Below are 16,775 nucleotides of genomic sequence, written 5' to 3' on the forward strand. Positions count from 1 at the left end.
GGTCCAACTCATCGATGCTTACCAGATATCCTAAATAAATCTAGCCCCATTTGCCAGCACCTAGCCCTTCTAAACCCTTCCTATCCCTTTTAAATGTTATACCAGCCTCCGCCACTTCCTCTGGCAGCTCATTCCATACACGCACCACCCTCTGTGTGGAAAGATTGCCCCTTAGATCCCTTGTAAATTTTTCACCTCACCCTCTAGTTCTGGGATCCCCCCAATCCACACACCCAGGGAAAAGACCTTGTCTATTTGCCCTTTCCATGCCCTCATAATCTTTAAACATCTATAAGGTCACCCTTCAGCCTCTGATGCTCCAGGGAAAACAGCCCTAGCCTATTGAGCCTCTGCTATCTGCCTGCAATTCCAGTTTCAAGGAACTATGAACTGCACTCCAGGTCTCTCTGTTCAGCAACACCTCTAGGACCTTACCATTAAGTCAAGGTTAGAGTGGTGCTGGAACAGCACAGCAGGTCAGGGCAGCATCCAAGGAGCAGGAAAATCTGTTCCTTGAAGTGGGTACTCCAGCATCTTCAGTACCCACTTCTGCCTTACCATTAAGTGTATAAGTCCTGCTCAGGTTAGCTTTCCTAAAATGCAACATCTCACATTTATCTAAATTAAACTCCACATGCCACTTCTCAGCCCCTGGCCCATTTGATCAAGATCACATTGTACTGAGGTAACCTTCTTTGCTGTCCACTGCACCTTCAATTGTGGTGTCATCTGCAGACTTACTAACTATACCTCCTGTTTTTACGATTTCATTCAATTTACTGTTGGATCTCTTTCAGCTCTTGAGTCCTTTTGGATTTGGATGAGGAGCTGTAATTTGTTTTGTAAATTAGCTTTAAATTCATATAATTCTGGTGATTAAGTGTGGAAAGGTTGCTATCTTGCAGCTACGGGTTGATTGGGTTGATGCTATACTGTATTAACACACTCTTCCTAAAGGAAATTAGGATGACTGCCAAATTCAACTTCAAAACTATTCTATGTGAACATATTGCAGTACTGGACTGAGGCATAGTTGATGTATTACTACTTACTGAAATAAAAACTACTTTAATCTGCTGGCTGTAAGGTTCTGTTATAAATGAGTTAGACAGTTCCTGTATCTGCCAAAGTACAACTCCCCACAATTCTTCTCTAAATATGTGTCATAACAGTTGGAGTTGCAAATGTCACCGCAAGGCTGCATGGGGTGAAGTGTGTTAACTTGTGTTCCTTGCCCTTTCTTTCTGATGTCACTTTTGCTTTTAAAAATCCCAGCTGCTGTTCACAATCACCATTTGGAGGCCCTTCCCTTTTCCAGACCACTAGTGATGTCTGCTGGATAACCTGATTGGTGGAAAAATTGGCACAGTATTTATTAATTCCAACATAGTGGTGTCTTGAGCACAGATTAAAAATTGTTAACAAAATACTGAATGGATATGTCATGTGCATGTGGAAACTTTAGTATGATTTGTCTTTTTTTTCCTCTAGTGTACATGGTTATTGGCATCTTTGCTTTGGCTGCAGCAGTTAGTGTCTATAATTGTTTGGCTGCACTAATGAAAAGAATCCCTTACTGGAAGTGCAAGTAAGCTCAGACTTGTCCTTTGTTTAGAAGTTGCTTTATCTGATCTTTCTTAATTTGGCCTTTTGTTTCTATTCTCCATAATGCCCTCTTGCCTATTTGGTTATACGCTGCCTATTCCTGTGCTGAGGTTGTTAAAGTTAAATTTATTGACCAGTGTCGTTCTGATATTTAGTGACCAATAAGCCTAATAACTGGATTCCTGACTTGTATTGTACATCGAAGTTTAAGAATAAGGCCTCTTTGAAAAATCCTAGGGTTGATAAAGTAATGTAGACAGTAAACGGTGTGTAGGTAGTGAGGAAATTATGTGGCATGCTTGCAGGCTGTTATTATTTAAATTGATGCTGCACGTGCAATGGTCACCCTCTTGTTATAATGAGTTTGCAAACAAAAAAAGCAGAATGGTTTGGGCCAAACTTTGTGCTTGAAGAAACTTTCCAGCACAGCACAAATTTAACTTTTAAGCTTTTATCCTGTACAAGTACATCTAAACATGTCAATGTTTTTCACATTACAGGGTGCCCTATATTCAGAGAAGAATTGAAGTTCGTTTGGTGATGCTTGCTTTGTTCTGTGTAACAATGGCTTCAATTTGGGTGGCGTTTCGGAATGCAGACAGGTAGGTACGAACACCCAGGTGAGGAGCAGGTCAGCCATTTGTCACTTTGAGCCTGCTTTGTCATTCAATAAGATTGTGGCTGATCTGTTTGTGTCTTGGATTCCAATTTCCTTCTATTTCTGATAGCCTATCATTCTCCTGGCCTAACAAGAATCTATCTACGCCTGTCCTTAAAAGTGTTCACTGTCCCTTCTACACCATCTTCTGTAGCATAGAATTTCAAAGTTGCATAATCCTTGGGAAGGAAGAAACTCCTAATGTCTGTGGTAAAAAGGCAAACACAAAATTTAAAAACTACCATCTAGTTATGGATTCAACTGCACAAGAGTAAACATCCTATCGACATCCACCTTGTCAAGACTATCAGGATCTTTTAGATTACAATGAAGATTGCATACACATGCAGTCAAGCCTGGAATGTCCACCCTTGCCTTGTGAGCCAAATAGCTCTTTCCTGGTATCACTTTAGTAAACCACCTCAGAACCCCCTCCAATGCATTTATGTCTTTCTTTAAAAAGGGCCCAAAACTGCACACCATACTGGAGATGTAGTCTTAACAAGCCCTGTTATGATAAGTGTAATATCCTTCCTTTTATACAAATGTAGAGTCATTGAACACAGAAACAGACCCTTTGGTCCAACCAGTCCATGTCGAACATATCCCAAACTAAACTAGTCCCACCTCCCTGCTCCTGGTCCATATCTCTCCAAATATTTCCTATTCATATATTATTTTAAACATTGTAACTGTACTCACCTCCACCACTTCCTCAGGAAGTTCATTCCACATGTGAATCATCCTCTGTATAAAAACAAATTTCCACCTGGTGTCTTTTTTAAAACTCTCTCCTCTCACCTTTAAAATTGTGCCCCCTAGCCTCATCCTAGGGAAAAGACAACAATCGTTAACCCTATCTATACCCCTCATTATTTTATAAATTTCTAATGGTCACCTCACAACTTCTGATGCTCCAGTGAACAAAGACCCAGCCTATTCAGCCTTTCTTTGCTGGGTTTGGAAGATTTGATCCTGGTAAATCTCCTCTGAACTCTCTCCAGCTTAATAACATCCTTCCTGTGTTCAGTTTCTCTTGTAATGAAGCATAGCATTTCATTACCTACCTTCATTTTGTGCTGTGCCTACTTAAAAGTTTTGTGACTCAAGCATTCAAACACCTAAATCCCATTGCACCTCAGAATTTTGTAGTTGTTCTCTGTTTAAATAATTATTTTAATTATTCCTGTCAAAATGAAAAACTTCACATTTTACCACACCAGCCTGAATCTGTCAGGTTTTTGCCCACTCACTCACCCCTCTCTATATCTGGCTGCAACTTTGTTAAACTCTGATCTGAGCCCAAGTACAATATGAAACTGTACAGTGGGAGAGGATGCAAAATAGTTCATATGCCTCTTTAGGATGAATTCTACACGGAAAAGGTTGAATCTGTGTACTGTGGTTTATGTTGATGGAATTTCCATCACAAAAATGGAAATTGCTGGAGAAACTCAGTTGTGAAGAAAGGTCACTGGACTCAACATTAACTTTGCTTTCTCTCCACAGATGCTGCCTGATGTGCTCAGTTTCTCCAGCAATTTGTTTTTGTTTCTGATTTTCAGCATCCGCAGTTCATTTGTTTTATTTTGGATTTACCATCTGTTTATAATGGATTTTTCTAAGAACTGTTAGTAATCCTGTGTCTGTGCTTATCTTGCTGGTTTGAAGAGCACAATGTGAAAAGTCAGCTTGATCTGCCTGTTTTACAGCTTAGACACTGCCTCTCAGTGATCCAGATCACTCTGTTTAACTAAAGAGGGTTATCTACATTCTGTAGTGTTGCTGCTTGAGATTTGATTCAGATGAGACTGTGATGTTTACTGCTGCACCGTGTAGGGGGAAGGTAGCTGGGGAGGTAATGGCCTAATGGTATTATCAGTAGACTATTAAGCCAGAAACTCAGCTAATGTTCTGAGGAACTGGATCCTAATCCTCCTATGGCAGATGTTGGAATTAGAATTCAGTAGAGAATCTGGAATTAGAGGCCTAATGTACAGCACAGAAACAGACCCTTGGGTCCAACCTGTCCATGCTGACCAGATATCCTCAATAAATCTAGCCCCATTTGCCAACACTTGGCTCATATCTCTCTAAACCCTTTGTAATCACGTACCCATCCAGATGCCTTTTAAATGCTGTAATTGTATCAGCCTCCACCACTTCCTCTGGCAGCTCATTCCATACACTCACCATCCTCTGTATGAAAAAGTTGCAAAACCCTGGCCAGGCCAGTGATACCCACGCCCTATCAGTGAGGTTTTTATTAAAAGGTGGAGTGGCTATTCAAGTTAAACCTATTGACCAATGTGTTTATGATATTTGTCCAGTCAACCTGATTTCTGTCTTTCACTGCAGTCTCAAGTTTAAGAATGAAACTTTCTTAATAATAGACAATAGGTGCAGGAGTAAGCCATTCTGCCCTTCAGGCCAGCACCACCATTCATTATGATCATGGCTGACCGTCCTCGATCAGTATCCTGTTCCTGCCTTATCCCCATAACCCTTGATTCCACTATCCTTAAGAACTCTATCCAACTCTTTCTTGAAAGTATCCAGAGACTTGGACTCCACTGCCTTCTAGGGCAGAGCATTCCATACACCCACTACTCTCTGGGTGAAGAAGTTTCTCCTCAACTCTGTTCTAAATGGCCTACCCCATATTTTTAAACTATGTTCTCTGGTTCGGCACTCTCCCATCAGCGGAAACATGCTTCCTGCCTCCAGAGAGTCCAATTCTTTAATAATCTTGTATGTCTCAATCAGATCCCCTCTCAGCCTTCTAAACTCAAGGGTATACAAGTCCAGTTGTTCCAATCTTTAAATGTAAGATAGTCCCGCCATTCCGGGAATTGATCTCGTGAACCTACTCTGCACTCCCTCAATAGACAGAATGTCTTTCCTCAAATTTGGAGACCAAAACTGCACACAGTACTCCAGGTGTAGTCTCACCAGGGCCCTGTACAGCTGCAGAAGAACCTCTTTGCTTCTATACTGAATTCCTCTTGTTATGAAGGCCAGCATGCTATTAGCTTTCTTCACTGCCTGTTGTACCTGCATGCTTGCTTTCATTGACTGGTGTACAAGAACACCCAGATCTCTTTGTACTGCCCCTTTACCTAAATTGATTCCATTTAGGTAGTAATCTGCCTTCCTGTTCTTGTCACCAAAGTGGATAGCCATGCATTTATCCACATTAAACTGCATCTGCAATGCATCCGTCCACTCACCTAGCCTGTCCAGGTCACCCTGTAATCGCCTAACATCCTCCTCACGTATCACCCTGCCATCCAGCTTTGTATCTTCAGCAAATTTGCTAATATTACTTTTTTTTTTTTTTAAACTACTTTTTTTAATCCTCAAGGATACCAAAGTATTTTTCATCTATTGGCATTAACTATTCAAGAAGAGAGATGGAACAAAGCATTTAGTTTCCTTTATTCAAAACAGTGGCAGAGCTCTTGTCATAGGTAGTATCCATAACTCTGAGCTGGGTGGTCTGGGTTCAAGTTCCGTTTGCACCAAAGTTGTGTAACAGCAACTCTGAATAAGTTGAGAAAATATGTTGAAGGGTTGCTTGATTTAAGATAAGAGGTGTCAGCCACTGTCAGCATGGTTGCAGCGTCGCTATCTCTGAAACAAGAGACCAGGTTCAGTCCCAGCTGCACCAACATTTCTGAACAGGTTGATGAGATATCTAAATCCATTTGGGTTTCAGGGGAATGTTTAGAATGTGGGCTTACTACCATAACAAGTCATTGAAGTGAATAGTAGCAATACTATTAAGAGGAAGTTGGATAAATAAGTGAAAGAATTAGGAGGATAATTGAGATAAAGGTAGGGAGACATTCCCGTGGAGCTTAATTACCTGCAATAGCCATTTGGGCTGAATGACTGACTAGTTTTGTATTGTGTAATTGTGCAGCTGAAATTGTCACTTACTGCTTTCATTGGAGAAACCACAAAGCAAACTTGCAGCTTGTCAGGGCTTTAGTGTGGGCTCTGGCCAGCGGCAGAGACTTTGCTTTGATCAAATCAACTTTTTTTAAAATTTTATTGCTCCTGTATACCACAAGAACTGTTTTTTCAAACTTCCTACAAAATTCTGAGCTTTTAATTGAACAGCTCAACAGTTGTTGCTCCAGAATTGTAATCCTCAACCTTTTGACTATTTGAAAATTAAAGATTCATAGCATCTCCTGGAAAACTGTGGCAGTCTGAAGTGGGAGCTCTTTACTTTTTCCAAAAGTCCTGTGTCTCTTGAGGAACCTTACTGCATTGTTAGTGTGCTCTTGTGTTAAATGTACAACCATGAGTAAGTTCGCTGGTGTTTGTATTTTAGATGGATTTGGACTCTACATGACTTTTTAGGAGTTGCCTTTTGCCTTAACTTCATGAAGACCCTGAAAATGCCTCATTTTAAGGTATGCTGTGATGTCATAGGATAAATATTGTTTTCCTATGAAATAGAATTAAAAAGTCTCCAGAAAGACTAACTATAGACTGTATGCTGCGTAAATGTCCACTTGTACAAAACAAGAGGTAACTTCAGCCTAAAATTGTGATTACTTAAACTTCAGAGCAAAGACGATGTCCCTAAATTCAGTTTCAAATAATCTTGTAGAAACAGTGACTGACTCCTTTTCTGGATTTTTGTGTCTCTTGACTCTTATGGTTGGGTGACTGTACATTGTTTTTAAGGCACTAAAATATCACCCCAATCTCTTAACTAAAATCCAATTTAAAAATGGGTGTAAATAAACAGGCCTCAAGACTTAGTGTCACCAAGCTCTCAAGGGTAATATTTTAATTTACAACTGTGTTTTCCATTACCCAACACAAAATGTAAATTCAATTTATATCATTCCTTGAAAAGGTAATAGATGTCAATATTCTTCCCTTGTATTTACAGTCTTGTGTCATTTTGCTGGTGCTCCTCCTGATCTATGATGTGTTCTTTGTTTTCATAACTCCATATTTTACGAAGGTAAGCTTATTCTCTACAATGCACTGTCATTCATGTCTGAAAGTTTCACATTTCTATTGTGGAGTATTTGTTCACCTAACCTTTAATTGAAATTAATTTGGGTTCTTGCGTGACTTTTTCTGGTGTTTAATACCAAAGTGTTTCATTACTTTTTCTCCTCCTTAGGCTGAGACAGCGGTGAAGTGGTAATATAACTGGTCTTGTATTCCAGAGATTCAAGCTCATTCTGGGGACAGTGGTTCAATGCCCCGACAGTGAGCTGGGAGAAAGTAAATTTAGTTGAAAAGAATTGGAATTTGTCTCAGTATTATTGATTATCGCTAAAAGCCAGTTTGGTTTGCCTTTTAGAGAAGGAAATCTACCATCCCTGGCTACAGACCCAGAGTAATGTGGTTGACTTTGAACTTGCCTATAAAATGGCTGGGCAAGCCACTCAATTAAAGGGCAATTAGGCCCTGCCAGCAGTGCCCAACATTCCACGAAAGGATAGACCATGGACAGTAAACAAACAACAAACAGTATGGTACAAAGTGCCTGTTAGAGCAGTTCAGTTAATCCCAATGCTTGTGAATTCCCCTCCATTTGTTTTCTAATTTCATCCTTTCAAGTTTTTATTTAATTCACTTTTGAAATCTACTGCTGAATCTATCATCTTCTTCGTTTCGGGGATGCAATCCAGATCTCAGCAAGTTGCATCAGGCAAACACAATCCTTGTGTCACTTCTGGTTCTGTTGCCAATCGTGATAAATCAATGTATTTTCTGGATACTGACACCCTGATAGAAACAATCTGTTCAAACTTACTGTTGGATGTTTTTCATGACTTTTAACCATTCTCTCTGTTGAGAACAGTCCAGTGCCTCCACTCAATCCACAGTGTCCCTCATTCCTGGAACGATTCCTGCACATCTTTTCTGCACGCTTTTCATGGCCTCAAATCGTTCCAGGTTTTGAAACTGAATACAATGGAGTCACAAAATTGCTAGTGTGGAAAGAGGCCATTTGGTCCATTAAATTTACTGACCCTCCAAAGAGCATCCTGCCCAAACCCACACCCCATTTCCCATTGCTAATCTAGCTAACCTGCACATCTTTTGCACTGTGGGAGGAAACTGGAGCACACAGAGAACACCCCACAGACACAGGGAAAATGTGCAAGTTTCACACACAGTCGTCCAAGGGTGGAATTAAGCCCCGGGTTTCTGGTGCTGTGCACCACCATTCCTCCCAACACTCAGTTAGAAACTATTTTGTAAAGGTTGAGCATAACTTGCTTTTGTACTTTTTATTTTCAAATCCAGAAGCTTTTTTATGCTTTTTCAACCTTGGTGACTTGTTCTGGAAAGACACTTGCTGATCTCTTTCCCTTTTAAAATTGTACAGTTTAGTTTTTTGGTGCCATTCCTCATTTCTTCTCTTGTTCCTCCTCTCAAACTGTACCACTTCATGAAATATTCAGATCTGAATTGATAATTTATGGTACAATCAAAGTTTTTGTTTTTGAGTAGCTTTCTCAATTTTCTGTAGATTTTATTATTTTGCATTATTTGGTCAACAGTGCTTATAGGAAATGGAAGAACTAAAGGCAAATTACTTTAGACTGCTTTCTGTGTATCTTCTAACAATTGAATTTCAAATAGATTATTAGTGAAACTGCAATGCCTGTTATGTTATGTTGAAGAGGTTGTAAATGCCGATTTAATTAAATTGAATTTTCTGACATTTCAGCTAACACCTTAGTTGCAAATTACTTGGTAATATGCACCCAATGCATAGAGACAGAAAATCAGCACAGTTTGGACACTCAGGTGATCTCAGATGAAGTTGACCACACATACATTTGTTTCTTCAGCAAGATGAAATATTTTTCAACTGGTTGGCTAAGAATTATGTCGGGGGCTAGAAAAAGAATCACCTGCTTGTGTGCTGTTCCGTAGAAATGAGCAAGCTGATAAATAAGTACGACTCTTTGGTTGACGTGGTTTAAGTGGAATTATTTACTTCCTTTCAGAATCATGAGAGCATTATGGTCGAGGTAGCTGCTGGATCCGGATCGACCACTGGTGAAAAGGTGAAATTGAAACTAAAAGCTTAAGGCCATGGGTTAAAGTCGCTGCTTTACTAACAAGCTGCAGGAGTGCTAGGGTTTCAGATTCTCTAATGTAATAAATATTGGGTTTGATTCTAGAGGACTGGAAACTACCTAATGGGACTGACTGTTGAACCAGTAGCTCACAATGAAAAAGTAAGAACTGTATTTGTATGCATTAAAGTTGACATTGTTATATTGGGCAGAATTAATTGCTGCTTTTCGTTTTGGCTTTCATTTATAACCATTTCCAGATTTTACCTCCCAACTAGAAGATGTTATTGATCAAATGAAAACTGCAAGATACCTGTGTGATTCTGTACTAGCTTGAGGTTCTGCCTGAGGGGAGGGTGAAAGAAATGAATATTGCTCTCAGCTCTGAATTTAAAGATCCCCAGGTCAGCAGCTAAAGGGAGCAGTGTGATGCATCCCTCAGTGATTTTTCTTTCATTCATTTGCGGAATGGTGATCACTGGCTAGGCAGCACTTTTTTTTCCATTCCTAATGGTCCTTGCAACGGTGGTGGTGTGTGCTACGTTTAACCACTGCAATCCCCACAGTGTAGGGCATCCACAACGTCTTTAGGGATGGAGCTCCAGGATTTTTATCCAGCAACATGGAACAATGTCATCAATCCTTCGATGTCAGGATGGTGAGTGGTTTAGAGGGAAACCAGCAGGTGGCAGAGTTTCCATGTTTCTGCTGTTTTTGTATGTCTCACTGTTGGTTGATGTGGGTTTGGAAGCTGCTGTCAAAGACACTTGGCTAAGTTCCTGCAATGCATCTTATACATGGTATATACTGTTGCCACCATGTATCAGTGGTGGAGAGAATAGTGATGGTTAGACAGAATATTGAAAGTGGTGGGTGTGGTGCCAAACCATGTGGGTTACTTTTTCCTGGATGGTGTCAAGCTGCACTCATCCAGGCAAGTGGGAAATATTCCAAGACATTCCTGACTTGTGCTTTGTAGGTGGTGGATAGGCTTTGGGGAATCAGGAGATGGGTTGCTTGAGGGCATGTAGCACCTCATGATGTCCAGTTTTGCATTTATTTGTTCACAATCTAACCTTTGTCTATCTGTTATGTCTCATGTCATGCAGTGATTGAACTGCTGCAGTTCTGATGTTGGTTACGAACTGTACCCGGGTTCATGATAAGCCATAGAACATCGAACAATACAGCACAGAACAGGCCCTTCGGCCCACGATTTTGTGCCGAACATTGTCCTAGCTTAAGCACCTATCCATGTACCTATCCAATTGCCGCTTAAAGGTCACCAAAGATTCTGACTCTACCACTCCCACAGGCAGCGCATTCCATGCCCCCACCACTCTCTGGGTAAAGAACCCACCCCTGACATCTCCCCTATACTTTCCACCCTTCACCTTAAATTTATGTCCCCTTGTAACACTCTGTTGCACCCGGGGAAAAAGTTTCTGACTGTCTACTCTACCTATTCCTCTGATCATCTTATGAACCTCTATCAAGTTACCCCTCATCCTTCGCCGTTCCAATGAGAAAAGGCCTAGCACTCTCAACTTATCCTCGTATGACCTATTCTCCATTCCAGGCAACATCCTGTAAATCTTCTCTGCACCCTCTCCAAAGCTTCCACATCTTTCCTAAAGTGAGGCGACCAGAACTGCACACAGCACTCCAAATGTGGCCTAACCAAAGTCCTGTACAGCTGTAACATCACTTCACGACTCTTGAATTCAATCCCTCTGCTAATGAACGCTAATACACCATAGGCCTTCTTACAAGCTCCATCCACCTGAGTGGCAACTTTCAAAGAACTATGAACATAGACCCCAAGATCCCTCTGTTCCTCCACCTGACTAAGAACCCTACCGTTAACCCTGTATTCCGCATTCTTATTTGTCTTTCCAAAATGGACAACCTCACACTTGGCAAGGTTGAACTCCATCTGCTACTCCTCAGCCCAGCTCTGCATCATATCCAAGTCCCTTTGCAGCTGACAAGAGCCCTCCTCACTATCCACAACTCCACCAATCTTCGTATCATCTGCAAATTTACTGACCCACCCTTCGACTCCCTCATCCAAGTCATTAATAAAAATTACGAACAGCAGTGGACCCAGAACTGATCCCTGCGGAACTCCACTTGTAACTGGGCTCCAGGCTGAATATTTACCATCTACCACCACTCTCTGACTTCGACCGGTTAGCCAGTTTTCTATCCAATTGGCCAAATTTCCCTCTATCCCATGCCTCCTGACTTTCCATATTGGGGTGCATGTGTCGGCAGCTTCCTGCTTGTGAATTTCATATCACTGTGTATATATTACATATTTTAAACATAATAAATGGAGTTTTCTTTATTTTCGAAACTGTCAAATTAATACTTCACTCTCTCCCTGCTGTACTTAGAGTAGTAATGAATACCTGTAATGTATTAACCACAGTTATGTTTCTTGTAGTTGCCTGTGGTTATCAGGGTACCAAGACTGATGCCGTCTGTAGCAACCTTGTGTGGAACACCATTTTCTATCCTGGGATTTGGGGATATTATTGTTCCAGGTGAGTAAAAATGTTTCTGCATTTCTTCATCCCTGGAATGACTTGATAACTGGGATAACTTGAAAACCTATAACTTGCCGTTACAAATCACAGAATTCCATATTATTTATGCTTATGTACATGGAAATTTTCTAGCTATCAGTGTTTTAAATTTATTTTTAGTTGTCTGACCAGGCTAAGATGTATATTTCAAAGTCATTGTATGTTATCTGTGTATTAAAAATGGACTGATTAACTAAATAAATGACTCATATAAACTAGCGGCAAACTTACTAAAACAAAACTCATAAGTGTTTCTTTTTTGAGACACATTGCTAATATATGAAGATGAGCTAAATGTGTCATGCCCAAGTTGGTGGCAAGGCTGACTTTTCAAAAATGTTAGAGCTTTTTGCCCCACATATCCCCATGTGGTGATTTTTTTTTTCTTCCCTCTGGCTTATCCCCGCCCAGCCCACTGTAACCACGTTCTGCTTGCTTTATATTGAAAAGTTGCAAGGTTTGAAATGCCATCTTGTAAATCGATCTATTGATTACACTTCAGTATTAACACTCAAGATAGAAATTATGAATTCATGTGTTTTGTGGTATATTTAACTTTTTCAACAAGGTTTATTTATGCAATGCTGGAAAAGTGCAGCAGGTCAGGCAACATCCAAGGAGCAGGAGAATCGACGTTTCGGGCATGAGCCCTTCTTCAGGAATCGAGCTTCCTGATCTCCAGCATCTGCAGTCCTCACTTTCTCCTTATTTATGCAATGCCTGTTTTTAAAGGGGAAATATCAGTGGTTTAAGTAGTTGGGATGAATATGGATATTCCTCAGGGGAAGAAGGAATGGCGAACTGAAATGCTTGGTGAATTTCAGAAGCTCTTGAAGGTGAGGTGACTGTGCACCACAGTGTAGGGATTGGGGTGATAGCAGGTTGAAAGCTTTTCTGACAAATGGGGAGTAATGATTGATTCAATCCATTAGGAATTTAGCAACATACATATGAGATAGGAGCAGAGGTAGACTACTGAGTCTGCTTGACTGTTCAATAAATTTGTGGCTGACCTGCATTCCCATCTACTCCCAGTAACCTTCGCCTCTTGGCTAACTAGAATCTGTTCACCTCTGCCTTCTGAGGCAGAGTTCCGAAGTCGCATAACCCTCAAAAGGTTTCCCTCATTTCTGGCCTGAAAGGGTGACTCCTGATTTTAAAACTTCCCCTAATTCTGGTCCTGTCCCACAAGAGGAAACATCCTTTTCATGTCAAACTTTGTCAAGACCATACAGAATCGTAAACATTTAAATCAAGTCACCCCAGTGGAAACAAACCCAGCGTGGCCAATCTATATAAGACAACCCACTCATTCCAGCTATCAATTTAATAAACACTAAGCCATCCCTGCTTCCCTTTATCTGATGTGGATTCACTAATGCCCGAAATAACTAAAATGGAACACCCTTTTATGTTGATTACTGACAAAGGATAACATTCCATTAATCTTGATTTTGTGCTATTTCAATATGGTCAAGCTGATCATGCAGATCTGTATGCTTCCTGCTTTCTCCCCATTCCCTTTGACCCCTTTGCCCTAAGAACCACATGTAACACCTTGAAAATATTCAATATTTTGGCTGAAACTGTTTTCTGAGAAAGAAGAGAATTCCACAGGATCACCAGACCCTTGAAGAAATTTTTCCTCATTTCGATCCTAAATGGTTTACACTTTGTATTCTCAAGCTGTGATTCCTGGTTTTTACGCTTGATTCTTTGCCACTGTTCAATATAAGAAGACAGAGGACTGCTGAGGGTGTGGTCGTGCGGAGAGTTGGTCCGTGTTATGGAGTCACATTTCCAACCATGTACAATGCGCTGCAAATTCTGAAAAAGCTAAAAGTTTGGAATGCAGCAAAATAAGCATCACAATTGAAGGGATTGTGCTCAGCGTGGGTTAAATTTAAACACTGAGCTGTCAGTCCTGGCACCCTCCCCTGCCACCGCAGGAATCGCAAAACCTGCGCCCACACCACCTCCCTCACCACCATCCAAGGCCCCAAAGGAGCCTTCTACATCCATCAAAGTTTCACCTGCACATCCACCAATGTCATTTATTGCATCCGTTGCTCCCAATGCGGTCTCCTCTACATTGGGGAGACTGGACACCTAGCAGAGCGCTTCAGGGAACATCTCCGGGACATCCGCACCAATCAACCCCGTTGCCCAACATTACAACTCCCCCCTCCCATTCTGCCAAGGGCATGCAGGTCCTGGGCTGCCTTCACCGCCGCTCCCTCACCACCCGACGCCTGGAGGAAGAATGCCTCCTCTTCCGCCTCAGAACACTTCACCCCAGTGCATAATTGTGGACTTCACCAGTTTCCTCATTTCCACTGCCCCTTACCCTAGTTCCAACCTTCCAGTCCTCGTGACCTGTCCTACCTGCCTATCTCCCTTCCCACCTATCCGCTCCACCTTACCCTCTGACCTATCACCTCCATCCCCACCCCCATTCACCTGTTGTACTCTTTGCTACCTTCTCCCCAGTCCCACCCATCCCCCCATTTATCTCTCCATCCTGGAGGCTTCCTGCTTCTATTCCTGATGAAGGGCTTTTGCCCAAAACGTCGATTTTCCTGCTCCTTGGATGCTGCCTGACCTGCTGTGCTTTTCCAGCACCACTCTGGTTTCCAGCACCACTCTGGTTTCCAGCATCTGCAGTCCTCACTTTTGCCTTACACATTTTTGCAGTCTGCTCTCTGACTTTGTAGAAGAATTTACAATTTTAAGCCATGATAATTTGAGCTGTAAATTTTGTATGACTGCTCTAATGCGACTTGTAATATTTGCTCCAGTATTGATGTTACTCTGATCTTTTTACAGGATTATTGGTTGCTTATTGTCGAAGATTTGATTTGCAGATTAACACCTCCAACATCTATTTTATTTTGTGCACTACAGGTAAAATACTCTAAACAAATTGTGAATAAGAAAATAGTTTACATTAACTACATACAAAGTGGAACATTAATTTACTGTCATTTTCTGACAGTCACATCTGAATCATGGTGAGAACTGTATTCTTTTGAGGGGGAGAAAAAAGTGGGGAAATCTTTTATTTTAGCCTAAACTAAACTGAATCTAGGATGGTTGGTACGAGAGACTGGGGAAAAAAAAAATCCAGTTATGCCCCTCAAATTGTTTTGCTAGTTCTGCATATGCGGCTGAATCACAAAGGTGGTAATATCTGGGTTACTACTTGAACCATGAGGAAATTGCCATTGGAGATACAACATTTGATGTAAGGTTCAAAGGTTGTGGAGGAGAACTAGGTTTCAATCCATGATTCACTGGCATCAGTACTAGAGCAATGTGTTCTGCCATTGAGATAGCCTTCACATGAACTATATTAGGATCAATGTACTGAAATTCTGTAACTAAGGCTATAAAAAGGGCTTTAACCCACAGCTTCCAACCTCTTAGTTTGGGAACGCTGCACCGCACGGTTCTACCTCCTACCCAAGATCCACAAGCCTGACTGCCCTAGCCGATCCATCGTCTCGGCCTGCTCTTGCCCCACCTAACTCCTCTCCACATACCTCGATACTGTCCTCTATCCATTGCTCCCGAAACGGTCTCCTGTACATTGGGGGAGACAGGATGCCTATTTACACAGCGCTTCAGACAACATCTCCGGGACACCTGCACCAACCAACCCACCGCCCCATGGCTGAACACTTCAACTCCCCATCCAACTCCACCACAGACATGCAGGTCCTGGACCTCCTCCATCGCTACTCCCTCACCACCTGATGCCTGGAGGAAGAGTGCCTCATCTTCTGCCTCGGGACCCTGCAACCCCAGGGCATCAATGTGGATTTCACCAGTTTTCTCATTTCCCCCCCCCCCCCCCCCCGCCACCTCATCCCAGATCCAACCTTCCAACTCACCGCCCTCCTGACCTGTCCTACCTGTCCATATTCCTTTCCACCTTCCTCTCTGACCTATCTCCTCCCTCCCCCCCCAAAAAAAAAGCCCCACTCACTTATCATATTCTCAGCTAGAGTACATTGCACAGTTTTGGCCTCCTCACTTGACAGAGGTACTTGCATCAGCTTTTCAGGGAAGGCTCACGTGGTTATTTCCAGAAATGAAGAAGAGATTCAAATTGGGCCTGTACTCATTGAAGTTTACAAGAATAAGAAATTTGAACAAAACGTAATATTTTTGCATGCAAAACTAGCTCGATAGGCCAAACTGTTGCATGTGATCTTGTGGTATCTTAATGATGTATTTGCCTAATTTCAAATTATTTCTTACTGCAATAAAATGAAAGGTGAACTGATCTGCCATTGCTGATGAAATTTGAAGTGGAATGTTTTGCCATGGCATCTTGCCTGCAGTTCCTGCTATTTCTAACTGCTTAGCCAAAAGATAAGATCTCAAATGCTCTTAGTTTTGCGTATCCTGGGCTTCAACCCTAATCATCCCTGGCACTTTGGGTTCCCTATGCTACCAATTGACTAAAATTATTTTGTCATTTAAAGTCCTAGCGATGTACAGCACAGAAACAGACCCTTAAGTCCAACTTGTCTGTGCTGACCAGATATCCTAACCTAATCTAGTCCCATTTGCTACCACTTGGCCTATATTCCTCTAAACCCTTCCTCTTCATATACCCATCCAGATGTCTTTTAAATGCTGTAATTGTACCAGCCTCAACCACTTCCTCTGGCAGCTCATTCCATACACGTACCACCCTCTGTGTGAAAACATTGCCCCTCAAGTCTCTTTTCCCCTATCACACTAAACATATGCCCTCTATTCTGGACTCCACACCAGGGACAAAAGCTTGTCTATTTACCTTATCCATGCCCCTCATGATTTTATAAATCTCTAAGGTCACTC

General features: G+C 41.6%; 1 protein-coding gene across 3 annotated transcripts in view; it reads left to right on the forward strand.

Annotated features, from left to right (window-relative positions):
* Window positions 1-16,775, forward strand: part of sppl2a (signal peptide peptidase like 2A) — a 39,633-nt gene that overhangs the window by 16,454 nt on the left and 6,404 nt on the right. For all 3 annotated transcript variants that reach the window (XM_087981321.1, XM_087981320.1, XM_087981319.1), the window contains exons 7-13: window positions 1,492-1,588; window positions 2,106-2,207; window positions 6,606-6,687; window positions 7,176-7,250; window positions 9,262-9,321; window positions 11,783-11,882; window positions 14,751-14,828. In XM_087981321.1, coding sequence (XP_087837447.1) covers window positions 1,492-1,588; window positions 2,106-2,207; window positions 6,606-6,687; window positions 7,176-7,250; window positions 9,262-9,321; window positions 11,783-11,882; window positions 14,751-14,828 — 594 coding nt within the window. The remainder of the gene's footprint in view (window positions 1-1,491; window positions 1,589-2,105; window positions 2,208-6,605; window positions 6,688-7,175; window positions 7,251-9,261; window positions 9,322-11,782; window positions 11,883-14,750; window positions 14,829-16,775) is intronic.

The sequence above is a fragment of the Chiloscyllium plagiosum genome, unplaced genomic scaffold (assembly GCF_037043375.1).
Source record: "Chiloscyllium plagiosum isolate Xiang-an unplaced genomic scaffold, Cpla_swu_hap1 HiC_scaffold_39, whole genome shotgun sequence".
Classification (NCBI taxonomy): Eukaryota; Metazoa; Chordata; class Chondrichthyes; order Orectolobiformes; family Hemiscylliidae; genus Chiloscyllium; species Chiloscyllium plagiosum.